This window comes from Myxine glutinosa, chromosome 10 (assembly GCF_964187855.1).
Source record: "Myxine glutinosa chromosome 10, kmMyxGlut1.1, whole genome shotgun sequence".
Classification (NCBI taxonomy): domain Eukaryota; kingdom Metazoa; phylum Chordata; class Myxini; order Myxiniformes; family Myxinidae; genus Myxine; species Myxine glutinosa.
In genome coordinates this window covers 7,604,539-7,622,017 of record NC_136270.1, presented here as the reverse complement: position 1 = coordinate 7,622,017, position 17,479 = coordinate 7,604,539, and the positions used below count along the sequence as shown (strand labels likewise).

Sequence of the window (17,479 nt, the reverse complement as noted above, 5' to 3'; positions counted from 1 at the left end):
AATGTACAATTTGTCCTGTTCAGAAGAAAATCTCACCAGCTTGTTCTTATCACCTACAGAACTCATCAACCAAGTTTTGGTGGAATCCGTCTACAACGTTTTGAAATATCCTGCTATATATCGTTTTTGGCCCTATCTCTCAATGGCAAAGAATCAATGGAAAAAAAATTTGTATCCAGATCCGGACCTGTTCACCAAATCTTGTCCGAATCCATCCATAACCTTTCGAGATATATGCTGAAGAAGAGGACGAGGAAGAAGATGACCAGGAGTAAGATGAGGAGGACGACGAGGAGCAAGACTAAGACTAAGACTACGACTAGTAGGAAGACGAGGACGAGCATGATGGAGAAAGACGAGGACGAGCATGATGAGGAGAAAGACGAGGACGAGCATGATGAGGAGAAAGACGAGGACGAGCATGATGAGGAGAAAGACGAGGACGAGCATGATGAGGAGAAAGACGAGGACGAGCATGATGAGGAGAAAGACGAGGACGAGCATGATGAGGAGAAAGACGAGGACGAGCATGATGAGGAGAAAGACGAGGACGAGCATGATGAGGAGAAAGACGAGGACAAGCATGATGAGGAGAAAGATGAGGATGATGAGGAGAAAGATAAGGACGAGCTTGATGAGGAGGAAGATGAGGAGGAAGACGAAGACGAGGACGAAGACGAGGACGAAGACGAGGAGGAAGACGAGGAGGAAGACATGGACAAGCACGAGGAGGCAGATGAGGACGAGGAGGAAGACAAGCATGAGGAAGATGAGGACGAGATGAGGGGGAAGATGAGGATGAGGGCAAGATGAGGACAAGGAGGAAGATGAGGAATACGAGGATGAGGAGGAAGAGAAAGACGAGGCAGACGATGTCTACTATTGCCTTTGCTGTACTTATGACAACACGCTCCCAAAAGCCTTCCAGAAAAATCACCATTAACGTAACACTGTACAATGCCTGTAGATTTGGCAATCTAAAAATCAGAACAGGCATGAAATTGGAGAAACACACTTGATTAAAAAGAGGGAAAACATCCAGGAAGAGAAGGGAAGTAAGAAAGCAAACAAAAACAAATTCAGGAAAAGTAAAGGAAAGGACAAGAGAAAAGGACCACCGAGGCACTCGGAAACATGGTGTTGGGATGATGAAGTTGGAAAGAGGATTGCCGAGAAGAGGAAGAAGTTCAAGCAGTGGCAGAAGGCGAAGGGTACGGGGGTAGGGGGGGGGGGGGAAGAGGCAGAGCGTAAAAGTTATAAGGCAGCAAAGAAGGCTTCAAAGAAAGAGGTAGCAAAGGCGCAGGAGAGGCAAATAGGAAAATGTTCGGAGAACGCTTGGATTCGGAAGAGGGTCAGAGAGCGGTATTCAGGATTGCAAAGCAGATAGCGAAAGAGAGGTGTGATGGGGGTGAGTTGCTTGAAGGATGAAGTGGGACAAATCGTTGTGGACCCAGATGGAATTAAAGGAAGATGGAGGAGATATCTGGAAATGCTGTTGAATGCAGAGAATGAATGGGACTGCAACATGAAGAGTAACCCAGTTTTAGGACATGCAGAGAAGATAACTGAGAAGGAAGTTGAGGAAGTGATAAAAGCAATGAAGAGTAAAAAAGCGGGAGGGCCGACGGGAGTTGTGAGATATGTTGAAGGCAGCGGGAAGTTGGGATGTGAAGAGAATGACAGAGATCTGTAATCTGGTGGTGAAAGAAGGCCGCATTCCAGTGGATTGGGAACTGAGTACCCTCGTCCCTTTCTACAAGGGGAAAGGTGACCCTCTGGACTGTGGCTCGTGTAGAGCGATAAAGCTATTAGAGCATGGAATTAAGGTATTGGAAAGGGTGTTGGAGAGGAGGATAAGGAAGAAAGTGAAGATCGACGAAATGCAGTTTGGACTTATGCCAGGAAGAGGAACGACAGACGCGCTTTTTATTGCAAGGCAGTTGCAGGAGAAGTACATGGAGAAGTGGAAGAAGTTGTTTCTTGGGTTTGTTGATCTGGAGAAAGCATTCGATGGGGTTCCACACAAAGTATTGACATGGGCATTGAGGAAGTTTGGAGTGGAGGAATAGTTGATCAGAGTAGTGATGGCAATGTACAAGAGAGCGTGCATAGCTATAAGGACGAAGGACGGAGACAGTGGTGAGTTTGAGGTGAAGGTGGGAGTCCACTACTAATTGTAGCTGTGATGGAGGTGCTGGCTCCGAACATAAAGGAGGGTTTACCGTGGGAGTTGTTGTATGCAGATGATCTGGTGTTGATTGGGGAGAGTATGGATGGACTGAAGGAGAAGATAAACAAGTGGAAGGAATGTATGGAGGCAAAAGGTCTGAAGGTGAATATCAGAAAGACGAAGGTGATGGCAAGTGGTAAAGCATGTGGTGAGGTGGAAAGAACTGGGATGTGGCCACGTGCTTTGTGCAGGAAGGGTGTCGGTATTAACTCCATTCTATGTACAATGTGCACCGAGTGGATTCATCAAAAATGTAGTGGTCTGAGAGGGTCCTTAACCAATGTGGCAGCTACATTCAAGTGCAAGGTGTGCACAGACGGAGCTGCAGATGGAGGAAATGTTGAGTTGGATCTTGGAGACGGCGTGAAGCTGGAAGATGTGAAAACATTTTGCTACCTAGGAGACATGCTGAATGGAGAAGGTGGATCAGACTCGGCAACGGTTGCTGGAGTGAGATGTGCATGGAAGACGTTTAGGGAACTGAGTGGCGTGCTGACGAGGAGGGAAGTGTCGTTGAAGCTGAAGGGAAAGGTGTATGCTGCATGTGTGAGAAGTGTTATGATTTATAGGAGCGAGACATGGGTAATGAACGCAGATCAGCAACGAAGGCTGGAAAGGGTGGAAATGCAAATGGTTCGCTGGATGTGTGGAGTATCATCGAGAGAGAGAGGAAGAAATGATGAATTGCGAAAGATGATGGGAATAGAGCCTGTGATGGATGCTGTGAAGAGAAACAGGTTGAGATGGTTTGGTCATGTGTTGAGGAAGGATGAAAGTGACAGGTTGAGAAGAGTGATGGAAATGAATGTAGAAGGAAGTAGAGGACGGTGTTACGACCTGGCCCTTGTGTGAAGGGCTCGGGGTACTGCCCATTGCTCTGCAGATCCTAATCGATGTGCTCAGGAGACCAATACGTTCCCCGTGGGCGGGTCGCACCGTATGAGCAATCAGAAGTGACCGAGCGAAGCTACCATCCAAATGCTGACGCAATTTTTTACACCCCCCCCCCCCCCCCCCCAATCTTCAACACACAGTATGCCAATTCAGAAATGCAATGCAAATTCAAAACAGGAGAATAAATGCAAATACTTTACTCAAAATCAAGGAAAAACATAGGGTGCAACACCAAGGAAAAGATAAATCATAAGGAAAGGAAATCCCGCTGATATGCAGCAGCAAAGATCAAGTAATTAAAGGACAGACAGGCGCCAAGACAAAATAGACAAGACAATTAAACGACCCACCCGGTATCCCTGGCTAATCCCAAAGGGTAGGGAGAGGGCAGCAAAATAACAAAGAAATATTCGCCAGGATATAAAGGAAATAAAAGGTAAAATAAAACTGGGAGGGGAGGAGGGGAATTCAGGCCTGTTTCAGATGGCGTCCTGGCTGCCTCGCCCCAGCCACGTGTCCCGAGGGTGGAGCCTCCCCTCCACTCTTCTCTTCTCTTCTCTTTCTCAGTGGGTGTCCTCAAACTCCACGAACAACTTGCCCAGAGCTGTTCCTGCAAGACCATGAAGCTGCACGTTGCCTCCGGCCGGCTCAGACGAAACTTGATGAGGAGCACAAGCTTCTGGCTTCCTCTCCCACTTCATCATGATCGACCCCACGACCACCGAGAAAAGCCTCCTCCACCCAAATCTCTCCTGCACCAACTGTCCCTCCAACAGGCAGCCCTCAGAGAGATTAATCAAAAATCCTCAAAAAGCTCACAAAGGCCGAGTTTCTCATCAAAACCTGGACCACGCGTCCTGCGTTCGGTTTTCGCCTTTCTCCACCGATCTGACGCCCTCTTCGTCTTCCTCCCTCTCCTCTTCTTCTTTCTTTCTTCCCAAAGGTTCTTTCTCTATTCAGTTATGTAGAGCTCCGGTGGGAGGGAGAAGGTCGATAAGGAAGATCTTTGTTTTTCTTTTAACAAAAGAATAAAAACAAGCATTCTGAGTATTACGCTGCAATACATGTCCCCTACCGGCAGTTTGTCGTCCGGAAAACTGTTGGGGAAATTACCAAAGTTCAAAGTGCCATAACTTTGTCAAAAATGATCGAAACGTCGTGAAGTTCGAACTTGATCTGTAACTTATCATGAGGAAACCATGTACCAAGTTTGAAATCATTGGCATTAAGAGTTCAGAAAAAAAGTCCAGAAAACTGTTCTTTGGATGACGGACTGACAGACAGAGGGACGGAGTGCAAACCTATAGTCCCCTCCGGTGTACACCGGTAGGGGACTAATAAAGTGAAAGGGGAGAAAAAAGAAAAGAGCAAATCTGGTTTCACAGCCGACCAGGAATTTCAGATAAGGTACACCCCAACGATCACAGCTTCTAAAAATTGCAAGCCCAGCCCCATGAGTGTACCATCCTTAAACAATCAACCCCACGAATCCACCCCACAAACATTCTCGGAAGACCGAGAAAGACTTGGCTAAAGGTGGTGGAAGAAGAAATGCGGGCAAGGGGGTTAACAAAGGGAGATGCAGAAAATAGGGCAAAATGGAGAAGATTGTCATGGACCCCGTAAGGCTGACCCCCACTCCAGCAGGGAAAATGGCCTTAAAATGCCTGTTTGTTGTTGTGAAGGAAAGGAACAAGAATGATATTTTCCAGTTTCCTTAAAGCTTAGCAATCACAGCAAAGTCTAATGGTTTCTCCTTCAACTGTTTCCCATCGGTGCTCACCATCTGTGTAGATCCAAAGTTTCATTTGGAGGGAACATCGAAGGGCGTAACCGTCCACGTTGCCGCTTGGTAACATCTGGCCAAGTGGAAAACCAGTGGCCATCACGTGACATCACCTGTTTATACAAGTGTATGGATGGGGGATTCAGTGCACCGACCTGAGGCCCTTTACAGTTAAGAAAATAGAATAGAACAGGCCCAGAGCTCAATTCGTTTTGAAGTGTTCACCTTTCTTTTCGAACATTGAAAACATAAATTAACTAGAACGGCACTCGGTAGCGCACATACCTCAACCAGGTTGAACAGTTTACGTTTTGTATCCCACTGATTGGCTGGATCCCCATTGAGATCTCGCGAGATCTTGGAGACGGCGGCAGGGATTTTCGAAGCTCCACACGGTCTCCACGTTTTTCGAAGTTAAGTCTGTTCACAATTGTATTTTGTCGAAACTGTATTTATCTTTCGGTGTGTGAAGTTATTGTGTGCAACTTTGGTTGTTTCTCGGTGTTTATCTTTCATAAATTGATCGTCTGTTTGCCGTGTCGTGTCTTGAGGCCTTGTACAGTGTGCACTGTACAACCTTGAGGCTTTGTTTTTCTCTCAGCGGTCCGTCTTTTGTGATCCAATAACTTTCGTTCTCTGTATTCCCAGTCTTTTCACCCATAGCCTACTTCCTTGTGTAAATCTCAACTCAAAAAAAACAAAAAAAAAAAACATTTTCCTTCTCTGTTCTCATTCGTTTATTCATTCTTATTCGTTCGTTCGTTCTTCGACCACGTGTTTCTCCCCCATTTCCCCAGATAGTTTTCACTCATTAACCTTCAATGTTTACACTTTCCCCTCAAGTTATGTATTCCGTCATATTTTATAACACCTTTTTCTTCTTCTTCTTTAAAAGGCTGCTTTCGACTTGCTCACCAAATCAATTCATCCCAAAAAAAATATCCATCTCCTATAGTGCCTTTTTTCTACATTCCCTAAACTCTCCTGCACTCCATCCTCCATCCAGCGTCCTTAAACGGATTTTTAACTCGAAGGTCACAAGAAACTCATTTTGCAATAAATGTTCGTTTCCCATAAATCGTACACTTTCAAAAATCCAATCTCACCCCTCCCCTCCAAATCTTCCCCATAACCCCTCCCCTCCAAATCTTCCCCATCACCCCTCCCCTCCAAATCTTCCCCATCACCCATCCCTTTCAAATCTCCCCCCTTGCCCCCTCCCTCCTAAACTACCCCCTCACCCCTCCCCGCCAAGACGCCCCCTCGCCCCTCCCCTCCTAGACTCCTGCCTCACCCCTCCCCTCCAAATCTCCCCCATATCCCATCCCTTTCAAATCCCTCCCCTTGCCCCTTCCCTCCCAAACTCCCCCCTCACCCCTCCCCTTCAAATCTCCCCACCCTCATTGCTTCTCAATTTCCCCCCTCTCACTCTCCCTCCTCAAAGCGTCCTCCCCGCTTCTTCCCCCTTCAAACTCTCACCTCCATCTCCCCCAACCTTCTGCCTCGCTCTTCCCCCTCCTCAAATAACACCTCATTGTGGCTCACCCAATCACCATCAAACCTTTTGTCCGCCCCATCCTTCCCTTTCTCCGAGCTATTCTGAAATCTCTGACACACCTTCAACAGCTCTCCCTACCTCTTCCACCTCTTCCACATCTTACCCTACCCCTCCTCCCCCCTGTTCTGTATCTAATGCTCCCCCTTCCTCTTCATTAACGGTATGGACCTCAAACATCCGGGGCCTTCGTTCAAACTTAACTGATCTCTCCATACAGGTTGCTTCTGTCAAACCAGACGTGATCTGCTTAACAGAAACGTTCCTCCTTTATGATGTCTCTGATTCCATAGTATCTCTCCCGGGCTACTCCCTCCTCCGGTATGATAGACCTGAGCCTCGTCCTGGAGGCGGGGTTGCTATCTTTATCAAAAACTCTCTTCCTCACTCGCCCTGCACTGCACTCTCTCCACCTCACCCCCAGGAATACCTCTGGCTACGGCTTCCCCTTCGCTCCCACCTCTTGTTCATATGTGTGTTGTACCGTCCACCAAACAGTGATGACTCAATCTACATCTCGCTGTCTGATGATATGGACCAACTTCTATCTACTCATCCCAACTCTCTCTTCCTCATATGTGGTGATTTCAACTGTCATCATGCCAGTTGGCTGGGTGTGGGTACCTCTCTCACCAGCCATGGCTCCTCAGCAAAGGACTTCTGCGACTCACTGGGACTGACGCAATCTGTCAATTTCCCGACCCGGATCTCAGTCAACGGAACATCTTCTCTTCTGGACTTGGTTATGACTAACTTCCCTGAAAATGTCTGCTGCTCTTCTTCTGCTCCGATCGGATCATCTGATCATGTCCTTGTTAAAGTGGACATCTCTCTGACCATCCTCAGGGAGCCTGCTCAGCGTCGACGAGTCTGGCATTTCACTCAGGCCAACTGGCACGGTCTTCAAGCAGCCATCAATCATCTGGACTGGTCTCCCATCTCTACCACCTCTGACATCAACTCATCCTGGGAATTCTTCCAAAGTAAATTGCTCTCTCTCATGCACAGATTTATCCCATCTCGTCTTCAGTTGTCATACCCTTCCTCCCGTCCATGGTACACGGAATCTTGTGGTGAGGCTGTTGCCCAGAAACAACTTGCCTTCGTCTCCTGGAAAGCAAATCCAACGGAAGGAAATCTCATTTCCTTTCACAAAGCCCGAAACAAGTGTGTGTCCACCCTCAGGAGAGCCAGGAAACAATATCTCTCCGTTCTCAAGACCGAACTCTCTTATCTGTCTCCCTCTTCCAAATCCTGGTGGCGTCTGGTCAAATCCGTTTCTGGTGTTTGTTCCCCCTCCATCCCCTCCCTTACCTCAAACGGCTACACAGCTGACTCCGCACGTGAAAAAGCTGAATGCCTCAACTCTGTGTTTGCCTCTAAATCTTGTGTCCCAAACCCATCCCTCTCTGTACCCACCATACCCAGTCGTACCCTGCTGCTCCTGGACTCCGTGTCCTTTCCTCCTGACAAGGTGGAAAAGTTTCTGTCAACCCTCGACTCTGATTCTGCAACTGGACCCGACGGCATCAGCCCACGGGTCCTAAAATCCTGCTCTGCTGCTCTGTCTCACCCTCTCTCTGTTCTCTTCACCCTCTCTTTTGCTCAAGGTCAACTGCCATCTGCTTGGAAATCAGCCAACATCACCGCTTTGCACAAAAAAGGTGCAAAAACAGATCCTAGCAACTACAGACCAATCAGCCTTCTCCCAATTATCAGCAAAGTCATGGAATCCATCATTGCTTCGGATATGAAATCTTTCCTCTTCTCCAATGGCTTGATCTCTGATCATCAATTTGGTTTCAGACCAGGTCACTCTACTCTGGACATGCTGCTTCTGCTGTCTCAACAATGGATGGAGGTCCTCAATGCCAAACAGGAAATTAGAGCTGTCTCCCTCGACATATCACGTGCCTTCGACACGGTCTGGCACCCCGCTCTGCTCACCAAACTCTCCTCCTTTGGTATCCATGGAAATCTCCACGCATGGCTGGCGGACTTCCTCTCTAGTCGTCGTCAACGTGTGGCCCTGAATGGGTTTCTCTCATCTCCTCTTCCTGTTCAGGCTGGAGTTCCCCAAGGCAGTGTTCTGGGCCCCGTGCTTTTTCTGGTCTTCATCAATGATCTCTCTGACTCTCTCGAAAATCCTCTCTATCTCTTTGCTGATGACTCCACTCTCTGCCGCTCCATTCCTCTTCCCTCAGATCGGCAGTCTGCTGCCTCCTCACTCTCTGAAGACCTGGACAAAATCACAGACTGGTCAAACAAGTGGAACATGTCTTTCAATCCTGACAAATCTCACACTCTTACTATGTCTCTCCGAAAAGATCGACTGGACAACCCTCCCATCTACTTTCTCAACAATCCTCTCCAAGAAGTTCTGTCGCTCAAGATTTTGGGTCTCACTATCTGCCATGATCTTTCTTGGGAAAACCACATTTCCAAGCTGGCCTCCAAAGCCAGTCGCCGACTGGGCATCCTCCGTCGTGCGAAGTCCTTCCTCGGCACACCTGAGCTCCTCACCACATACAAGGCTTTCATCCGCAGCTCAATGGAATACTGTTCTCCCCTATGGGCCGGTGCTCCTGCCTCACACCTAGCTCGGCTTCACGCTGTTGAAACCAAAGCTTTCAGAATTATTGGAATCTCCCGCGATGAAGCTATCTCTGAGGGCCTTTCTGAGGTGTTTGTGTCCTTCCCCCTCTCTCCCCATCTTGTCTACCGTTCACCACCGCAGGCAGGTAGGTGGTCTTTCTGTCTTCTACCGACTCCTCTCCGGCCTTGCACCCCCAGCTCTCTCTGTGCTCTGTCCCCCAAATATTCCTACAGGTCGCACAAGATCTGCCAGCAACCCTCTGATGGTTAAACTGCCGAAATCTCGGCTCTCTGCTCACCTTCACTCTTTCATTCCTCTTTTCTCCCGCCTCTGGAACAAACTCCCTCACTCCCTTCAATCCCACTCCTCCCTCCAGGTCTTTAAAACAGCTGTTCACCACCATCTCTTATCTTCCCCCATCCAAAACCTTGATCTTTTCTACCCCCGCTAATTCACCCCAGATCCACCTTGTTTGAAATTCCAACTTCTTTCCTGGAAGTCCTGGCAGTGTCCATATGTTTTATACCTCTCCCACCGCCCCCTTCCCACGCCCCCCCCCCCCCCCCAAGCCCTCGCCCTCTCTCAGATCTCTCGATGTCTCCATGTCTCTCGGTCACTGCTCTCAAATGTTGTGTTTGTGTCCTTCCCCCTCTCTCCCCATCTTGTCTACCGCTCCCTATGTTATATGTTTTATGTGTCGGTTTGTCTTTCTGTGTGATTAATGTTCGCTCTTTCACGAGCCTCGACCTTGTATACACAAAAAAAAAAGAAAAAAAGAAAAAAAAAAGACCTTAACCAAAATCGAATCTGCTTGTTCTTTTGAATTACCCATATCTTCCAAGTTCTCACCACAAAGTTCTCAAAATCCATTTACAACTTTTTTTTAATATCATGCGATGCATCGTTTTTGGTCCCATCTCACAAAGGTGAAGAATCGTGACTTAAAAATAAAAAATTTAAAATCTCAGATTCAGATATTCACCAAAATCTAATCAATTATTCTCTGTCACACCCAACCTGTCCAGCAGGTTTTGTCTAAACCTGTCCATAACTTTTTGAGATCCTAATTACACACACACAAACAAACAAGACAGACAGACAGGAGTGAAAATTGTACACAAGACATTCACAGTTAGTAATATTAGGTGCATCGGAAAGTAATGTCGTTTTCAAAGAGGAATACACAGCTTAAAAAACGACATTACTTTCCAGTACACCTAATGTAATATAATGTGCAGTATACGTGGAAGAATTTTTATTTTTTTGACATTTATCCTGGATTGTATGTACGTATTTATATATGTATGGATTGTATGTACTTTTTGTTTCAACAAACATGGATGAAAAAACAAGACGTCATGCAGAGCATGATATTGGCAAAATCCACCCCTCCCCCTAAAAATGGTTGCCATGGACACTTCAAATTGTCCATTTCATTAAGATTAAAATTGACGATCTCAATCAAAGCTTGAGTCAATTGGATTAAAATTGATGTTTTTCAGATGAAAATTGATATTCAGTGAGGCACTATGTAATTGCTGTTTAATTTTCAAGTCAATCGGTTGAAAATTGGATGAAAAAAATTGAGAGATCTCGCGAGATTTTGCGGGGGAAGTCACGGTTTTATGAAGCTGTCCCGACCTTCGCGCATGCTCGAAGTTAAGTAATTGTTCACAATTGTATTTTTGTCGAAACTTTATTTATCTCACGTGTGTGTAACCTACAGTGCGTCCCTTGGAAGATTATCGGTGTTAATCTTTCATACCTGTATAGAGTGGTCGAGTTTTTCGTGCCACGATATATTGCGGCCTTGCTGTTGTTCTTTAAGCTTCCTACCTGGAGGCTTTGTTTTCTCTCAGCGGTCGATTGTGGTCCTGCTACTCTCGTTCTCTCAGATTTTTTCCCAGTCTTTTCACCCCATACTTCCTTGTTTAAAATCCTAACTCACAAAAACAAACAAAAAAAACCAAAACATTTCCTTTCTTTGTTCTTTTCGTTCGTTCTTCGACCACGTGTTTCACCCCCATTTCACGCCATTCCCCAGATCTGTTTTGCCCTGTTCTTTTTGCTGACATATTTTGCCCTGTTCACGTGACTCGTGGTTGTCCCTTTAGGCTCCCTCTCCCCGTTGTTTTTTTTTGTGAATATTAGATTGTTCTTCACGGTTCTGTTTAAGTATGTTTAAACTTTCCCCTGCAGTGTTTTATTCAGTGGTATATTACAACACGCTGTTTTTCTTCCTATTTAAAAGGCTTTTTTCAATTTACTCTCCAACTCATTCCATTTCAAAAAAATATTAAATCTCTTATAATTCGAAATCACGACATGCTCTAAATTCAAATTCATTCCACCCCTCCTCCATCGTTATTACACAGATCGCTAACTTGAAAATCACAATAAACCCAATTTGTTATAAATGTTCGTCTTTCATTAATCATCCACTTTCTAAACTCCCCCCTTGCCCCTCCCCTCCTAAATTCCCCCCTTGCCCCTCCCCTCCTAAACTCCCCCCTAACCCTCCCCTTCAAATCTCCCCCCTCCCCCTACCATCCCTCTCCAATTCTTCCCCCTCCCACCCCCTTCTCAAAGCTGCCTCCTCCAGAATTCATCTCCCTTCTATCTCATACCTCCACCTCCCCCAACCTTCTACTTTCCTCTGCCACACCTCAAAGAACCCATCACTGTGCCTCATCCCATCACCATCAAACCTTTCGTCCTCATCCTTCCCTTTCTTGTAACTCTTCTGTAATCTCTGACACACGATTAACTGCTCTTCTTACCTCCCCCGCCCATCCTTCATCTGCCCCTACCCCACCCCTCCCCTCTCCTGCACCCGATGCCCCCCGCTCTCTCCTCATTAACGATATGGACCTCAAACATCCGAGGCCTTCGCTCAAACCTGATTGATCTCTCCATTCAGGTTGCTTCTAACAATCCAGACTTGATCTGCTTCACAGAAACTTTCCTCCTTCAAGATGTCTCTGATTCCTTAATATCTCTTCCTGGTTACTCCCTCCTCCGGTATGATAGACCTGAGCATCGTCCTGGTGGTGGGGTTGCTATCTTTATCAAAAACTCTCTTCCTCACTCTCCTTGCACTGCCCTCTCTCCACCCCACCCCCAGGAGAACCTCTGGCTACGGCTTCCTCTCCGCTCCCACCTTTTGTTCATATGTGTTCTGTACCGTCCTCCAAACAGTGATGACTCCATTTACATGTCACTGTCTGACAACATGGACCAACTTCTATCAACTCATCCCAACTCTCTCTTCCTCATATGCGGCGACTTTAACTGTCATCATGCCAGGTGGCTGGGTGTGGGTTCCTCTCTCACCCGCCATGGCACCTCAGCAAAGGACTTCTGTGACTCATTGGGACTGACACAATCTGTCAATTTCCCGACCCGGATCTCAGTCAATGGAGTATCTTCTCTTCTCGACTTGGTTATGACAAACTTCCCTGCAAATGTCTGCTGCTCTTCTTCTGCTCCAATCGGTTCTTCTGATCATGTGCTTGTCAAAGTGGACATCTCTCTGGCCATTCTCAGAGAGCCTCCTCAGCGTCGACGAGTCTGGCATTTCACTCAGGCCAACTGGCACGGGCTGCAAGCCGCCATCAATCATCTGGACTAGTCTCCCATCTCTACTGCTTCTGACATCAATTCCTCCTGGGAATTCTTCCAAAGCAAACTGCTCTCTCTCATGCACAGATTTATCCCATCTCGTCTTCAGTTGTCTTACCCTTACTCCCATCCATGGTACACTGAATCTTGTGGTGAGGCAGTTGCCCTGAAACAACTTGCCTTTGCCTCTTGGAAGGCAAATCCAACTGAAGGTAATCTCAGTTCCTTCCACCAAGTTCGGAACAAGTGTGTGTCTACCCTCAGGAGTGCCAAAAAGCACTTTCTCTCCACACTCAAGAATGAACTCTCAAACCCGTCTCCTTCCTCCAAATCCTGGTGGCATCTGGTCAAATCCGTTTCTGGTGTTTGTTCCCCCTCCATCCCCTCCCTCACCTCAAATGGCTACACAGTTGACACCGCACGTGACAAAGCCGAATGCCTCAACTCTGTTTGCCTCAAAATCTTGTGTCCCAAACCCATCTCTCTCTGTTCCCACCTTACCCAGTCGAACCCAACTGCTCCTCGACTCTGTTTCCTTCTTTCCTGACAAGGTGGAGAAGTTTTTGTCAACCTCGACTCCGATTCTGCAACTGGACCAGAGGGCATCAGCCCTCGGGTCCTAAAATCCTGCTCTGTGGCTCTATCTCACCCTCTCTCTGTTCTTTTCACCCTCTTTTGCTCAAGGTCATCTGCCAGCATCTTGGAAATCAGCAAACATTACCGTTTTACACAAAAAAGGTGCAAAAACAGATCCTTGCAACTACAGACCAATCAGCCTGCTCCCAATTATCAGCAAAGTCATGGAATCCATCATTGCTTTGGATATCAAATCCTTCCTCTTCTCCAATGGCTTGATCCCCGATCATCAATTTGGATTCAGACCAGTTCATTCTACTCTGGACATTTTGCTTCTGCCATCTCAACAATGGATGGAGGTCCTCAATGCCAAACAGGAAATCAGAGCTGTCTCCCTCGACATGTCACGTGCCTTCGATACGGTCTGACACCCAGCTCTGCTCACCAAACTCTCCTCCGATGGTATCCATGGAAATCTCCACGCTTTGCTTGCGGACTTCCTCTCTGGTCGTAGTCAACGTGTGGCCCTGAATGGATTTCTCTCATCGCCCTTTCCTGTTCTGGCTGGAGTTCCCCAAGGTAGTGTTCTGGGCCCTGTGCTTTTTCTGGTCTTCATCAATGATCTCTCCGACTCTCTGGAAAATCCTCTCTATCTCTTTGCTGATGACTCCACTCTCTGCCGCTCCATTCCTCATCCCGAAGATCGGCAGCCTGCAGCCTCCTCACTCGCTGCAGACCTGGACAAAATCACAGACTGGTCAAACAAGTGGAACATGTCTTTCAATCCTGACAAATCTCACACTCTTACTATGTCTCTCCGAAAAGACTGACTGGAAAACCCTCCCATCTACTTTCTCAACAATCCTCTCCAAGAAGTTCTGTTACTCAAACTTTTGGGTCTCACTATCTGCCATGATCTTTCTTGGGAAAACCACATTGCCAAGATGGCCTGCAAAGCCAGTCGCCGACTGGGCATTCTCCATCGTGCAAAGTCCTTCCTTGGCACACCTGAGCTCCTCACCACATACAAGGCTTTCATCCGCAGCTCAATGGAATACTGTTCCCCCCTCTGGGCCGGTGCTCCTGCCCCACACCTAGCTCGGCTTCACGCTGTTGAAGCCAAAGCTTTCAGAATCATTGGAATCTCCTGCGATGAAGCTAACTCCGAGGGCCTTTCACTCACTCACCGCAGGCAGGTTGGTGATCTTTCTGTCTTCTACCGACTCCTCTCTGGCCTTGCTCCCCCAGCTCTCCCTGTGCTCTGTCCCCCAAATGAAATATTCCTACAGGTCGCACAAGATCTGCCAGCAACCCTCTTATGGTTAAATTGCCAAAATCTAGGCTCTCTGCTCACCTTCACTCTTTCATTCCCCTTTTTTCTGCCTCTGGAAAAAACTCCCCCACTCCCTTCAATCCCACTCCTCCCTCCAGGTCTTTAAAACAGCTGTTCACCACCATCTCTTATCTTCCCCCATCCAAAACCTTGATCTTTTCTACCCCCGCTAATTCACCGGATACACTTTTTCGAAATTCCAACTTCTTTCCTGGAAGTCCTTGCAGTGTCCATATGTTTTATACCTCTCCCACCTCCCCCCAGGCCCTCTCCCTCCCACAGTTCTCTCGATGTCCCTGCTCTCAAATGTTGTGTTTGTGTCCTTCCCCCTCTCTCCCCATCTTGTCTACCGCTCCCCTTGTTTTGTTTTGTGTGTCGGTTTGACTTTTTGTGTGATTAATGTTAGCTCTTTCATTAGTACCGATCTTGCATACCCAAAACAAAAAAAAAACAAAAAAAAGTGACGATTTTTCAGATCAAAATTGATGATTTTATAAGTTTGACCTCGAGTTGACCTTCGATGTTTTGACCACAAAATAGTTGGTTTCCCAAATTTACTGACTCAATATGCAAATGCTGTTCAGTTTTCAAGTCAATTGGATGAAAAATGACAATTTTATAAATTCGATCTCAAGACGACCTTTGACGTCAAAATCAATAGGCTTATTCCTTTTGACCTACTCTACCATCTGGTGAAGTTTCGTGAAGATCGGTTTAAAATTGTGACCTGTAGGTGAGTGACGGACAAACATACAGACAGAATAATGGACAAGACCAACCAATATACTTGAAAAATCTTCGATTTTGCAAGTAAAAAAATACAAAACATTATCAAAAAAGATAATTTATGAACCGTTTCAGATCTTATGAACGGATCACCTAAATCCCATCAACACACCTCCATACATGTAAATGCATTAATCCTCTTTTTACACCTTTACACTTGTTTACTCCACAACTACCAACACTCATTCCTCCATCCCATCTCAACTTCAACAATGTAAATGTCTCCCCTCCCCTTACTCTGTTTCCTGCCTTTCCTGACTGTTTGCATATTGGAGACATCTCATATTCCACCTTTCTCTTCTCCCAACCTCCTCCTCGTTCCCCATCGACACTTCTCCACTCAACACCCCTTTCCTCTTTTCCCACCCCCTCTTCAACAACATTCCTCAACATTCCCCAGGTCTCTTTCCTCCCTTCTATATATCCCTTACGGCTTCCAGTATCTTTCTACCCAGTGTTTGTTTATATTCTCCAAATGAGCATCTGCATTCCCCTCTTCCAACAACTTTATTTCAACAACCTCTTGCTCCTATCTTCCACACAACAAACTAACAACACGAGTTTTAGTCATTATTCCTACCATCCTCTTCCTAAAAAAATAAAATAAAATAAATAACCTCGCCCACACAAAACCCACACTCGGTCCGCGTACCTTCCAAGAGGTGAGGCCAGGCATGCGCTTCAAACCGGGCAGTTTATGGGACACATCAATCAGCTGGAGAGCTCCTGCCATGATGCAAGGGAAAGGTCATGATCAGGCTACCATGCAGGATTAAACTAGCTCCACAGCAATTCCCACCATGTGAGCTTCCAAAACCATAAAGCCTGATTTTAGGAAAAGTTAACAGAATATTTTTAAAGGAAACAGGGAAAGCATGGGAAACAAGAACGGCACTCTGGAGAGTGCATACCTCCACTAAGCGGTACAATTTACGTTTTGTATTCTACTGATGGGTCAGATCTGGATTCGAACCTGAACCAAAATCTAATCGGGTTGGTCTTGTCACCTAACCAACTCATCCACTTTGTTTTGTCGTAATTCATCCACAACTGTTTGAAATATTATGCTATATATAGTTTTGCCCCTATCTCTCAATGGTGAAGAATCACTTGAAAAATTATTGTATGTAGATCTGTAACTTCGCCAAATCTAATCATTTCGTCCTTGTCACAAACCCAACCTGTCCACCAAATTACATCCGAATGAATATCAAATTACATCCGAATCCATCCACAACTTTGAGATATCCTGTTCACAAACAGATAGATATGGGTGAAAACATAACCTTCAGTGGCGGAGTTAATAAAGGTAAGAATAAGACAAAAAAAAATTGTTTTCTAAAGAAAAATACCTGAGGAATTTGGCCATTCAATTCAGTGCCAAAACTAGCTCTGGTGGCTTATGGTGGAAAGTAGAATCAGTATCAGTCCTCAGCTGAACTCGTATGATATTGTGACCTGATTGCCGAATGACTCAGAATCCCACAAAGCCAACAGTGAAATAAAATAAAATGAAGAAATACACTGGTTGCACCTATCTTTATACCAAAGGCTACAAAATGAAGCAATGGGGCAGCAGGAAATAAGTGCAGTTTCTTCAGAAGAAGCCAGTACTAATACCAGACACAAAAATCAAGGGAAGAGTTGTTTTTTCAAACACAAACTAATGAGTAAATAACCATATAATCAAATTAGCAACAAAAAACAGCAACCCTGACCGTTGCTCTTGGACAAAATGTGAGCAACAACAGCCTCATTCTCCAACGGGTTGAGCGAGCATGTGGAGTAGACCAATCGGCCACCAATCGCCAGAACTTCAGATGCACGAATGATCAAGCGCACCTGTTGCCTGCCAGCAAGCAAGCGGTACACACAGCAAACAAATTAGAATACGAGATGGATCAACAGCACCAAAAAACAACAAAAACATTACAATTCCTCCCATGGATATATTTTTGTCCCCCACCTCTACGCCAAGGTCAGAGATGGGGGACATTCAAATGAGCTCCGTCCGACCAACTGATCATCTGTCCATGTTCATTTTTGTACACGATATTTCAAAAACCGTTGACCATTTATCTTTCAAATTGCAGATATCTATT

The 17,479-nt window shown here is 46.1% G+C and overlaps 1 protein-coding gene across 4 annotated transcripts in view; it reads right to left on the bottom strand.

Moving 5' to 3' along the window:
- The window catches only part of NSUN2 (NOP2/Sun RNA methyltransferase 2), a 122,910-nt gene that overhangs the window by 25,611 nt on the left and 79,820 nt on the right, over window positions 1-17,479 (bottom strand). For all 4 annotated transcript variants that reach the window (XM_068127081.2, XM_068127082.2, XM_068127083.2 and 1 more), the window contains 3 exons: window positions 17,096-17,226; window positions 16,030-16,103; window positions 4,908-5,023 (listed from right to left, as the gene is read on the bottom strand). In XM_068127081.2, the coding sequence (XP_067983182.2) occupies window positions 4,908-5,023; window positions 16,030-16,103; window positions 17,096-17,226 (321 nt within the window). The remainder of the gene's footprint in view (window positions 1-4,907; window positions 5,024-16,029; window positions 16,104-17,095; window positions 17,227-17,479) is intronic.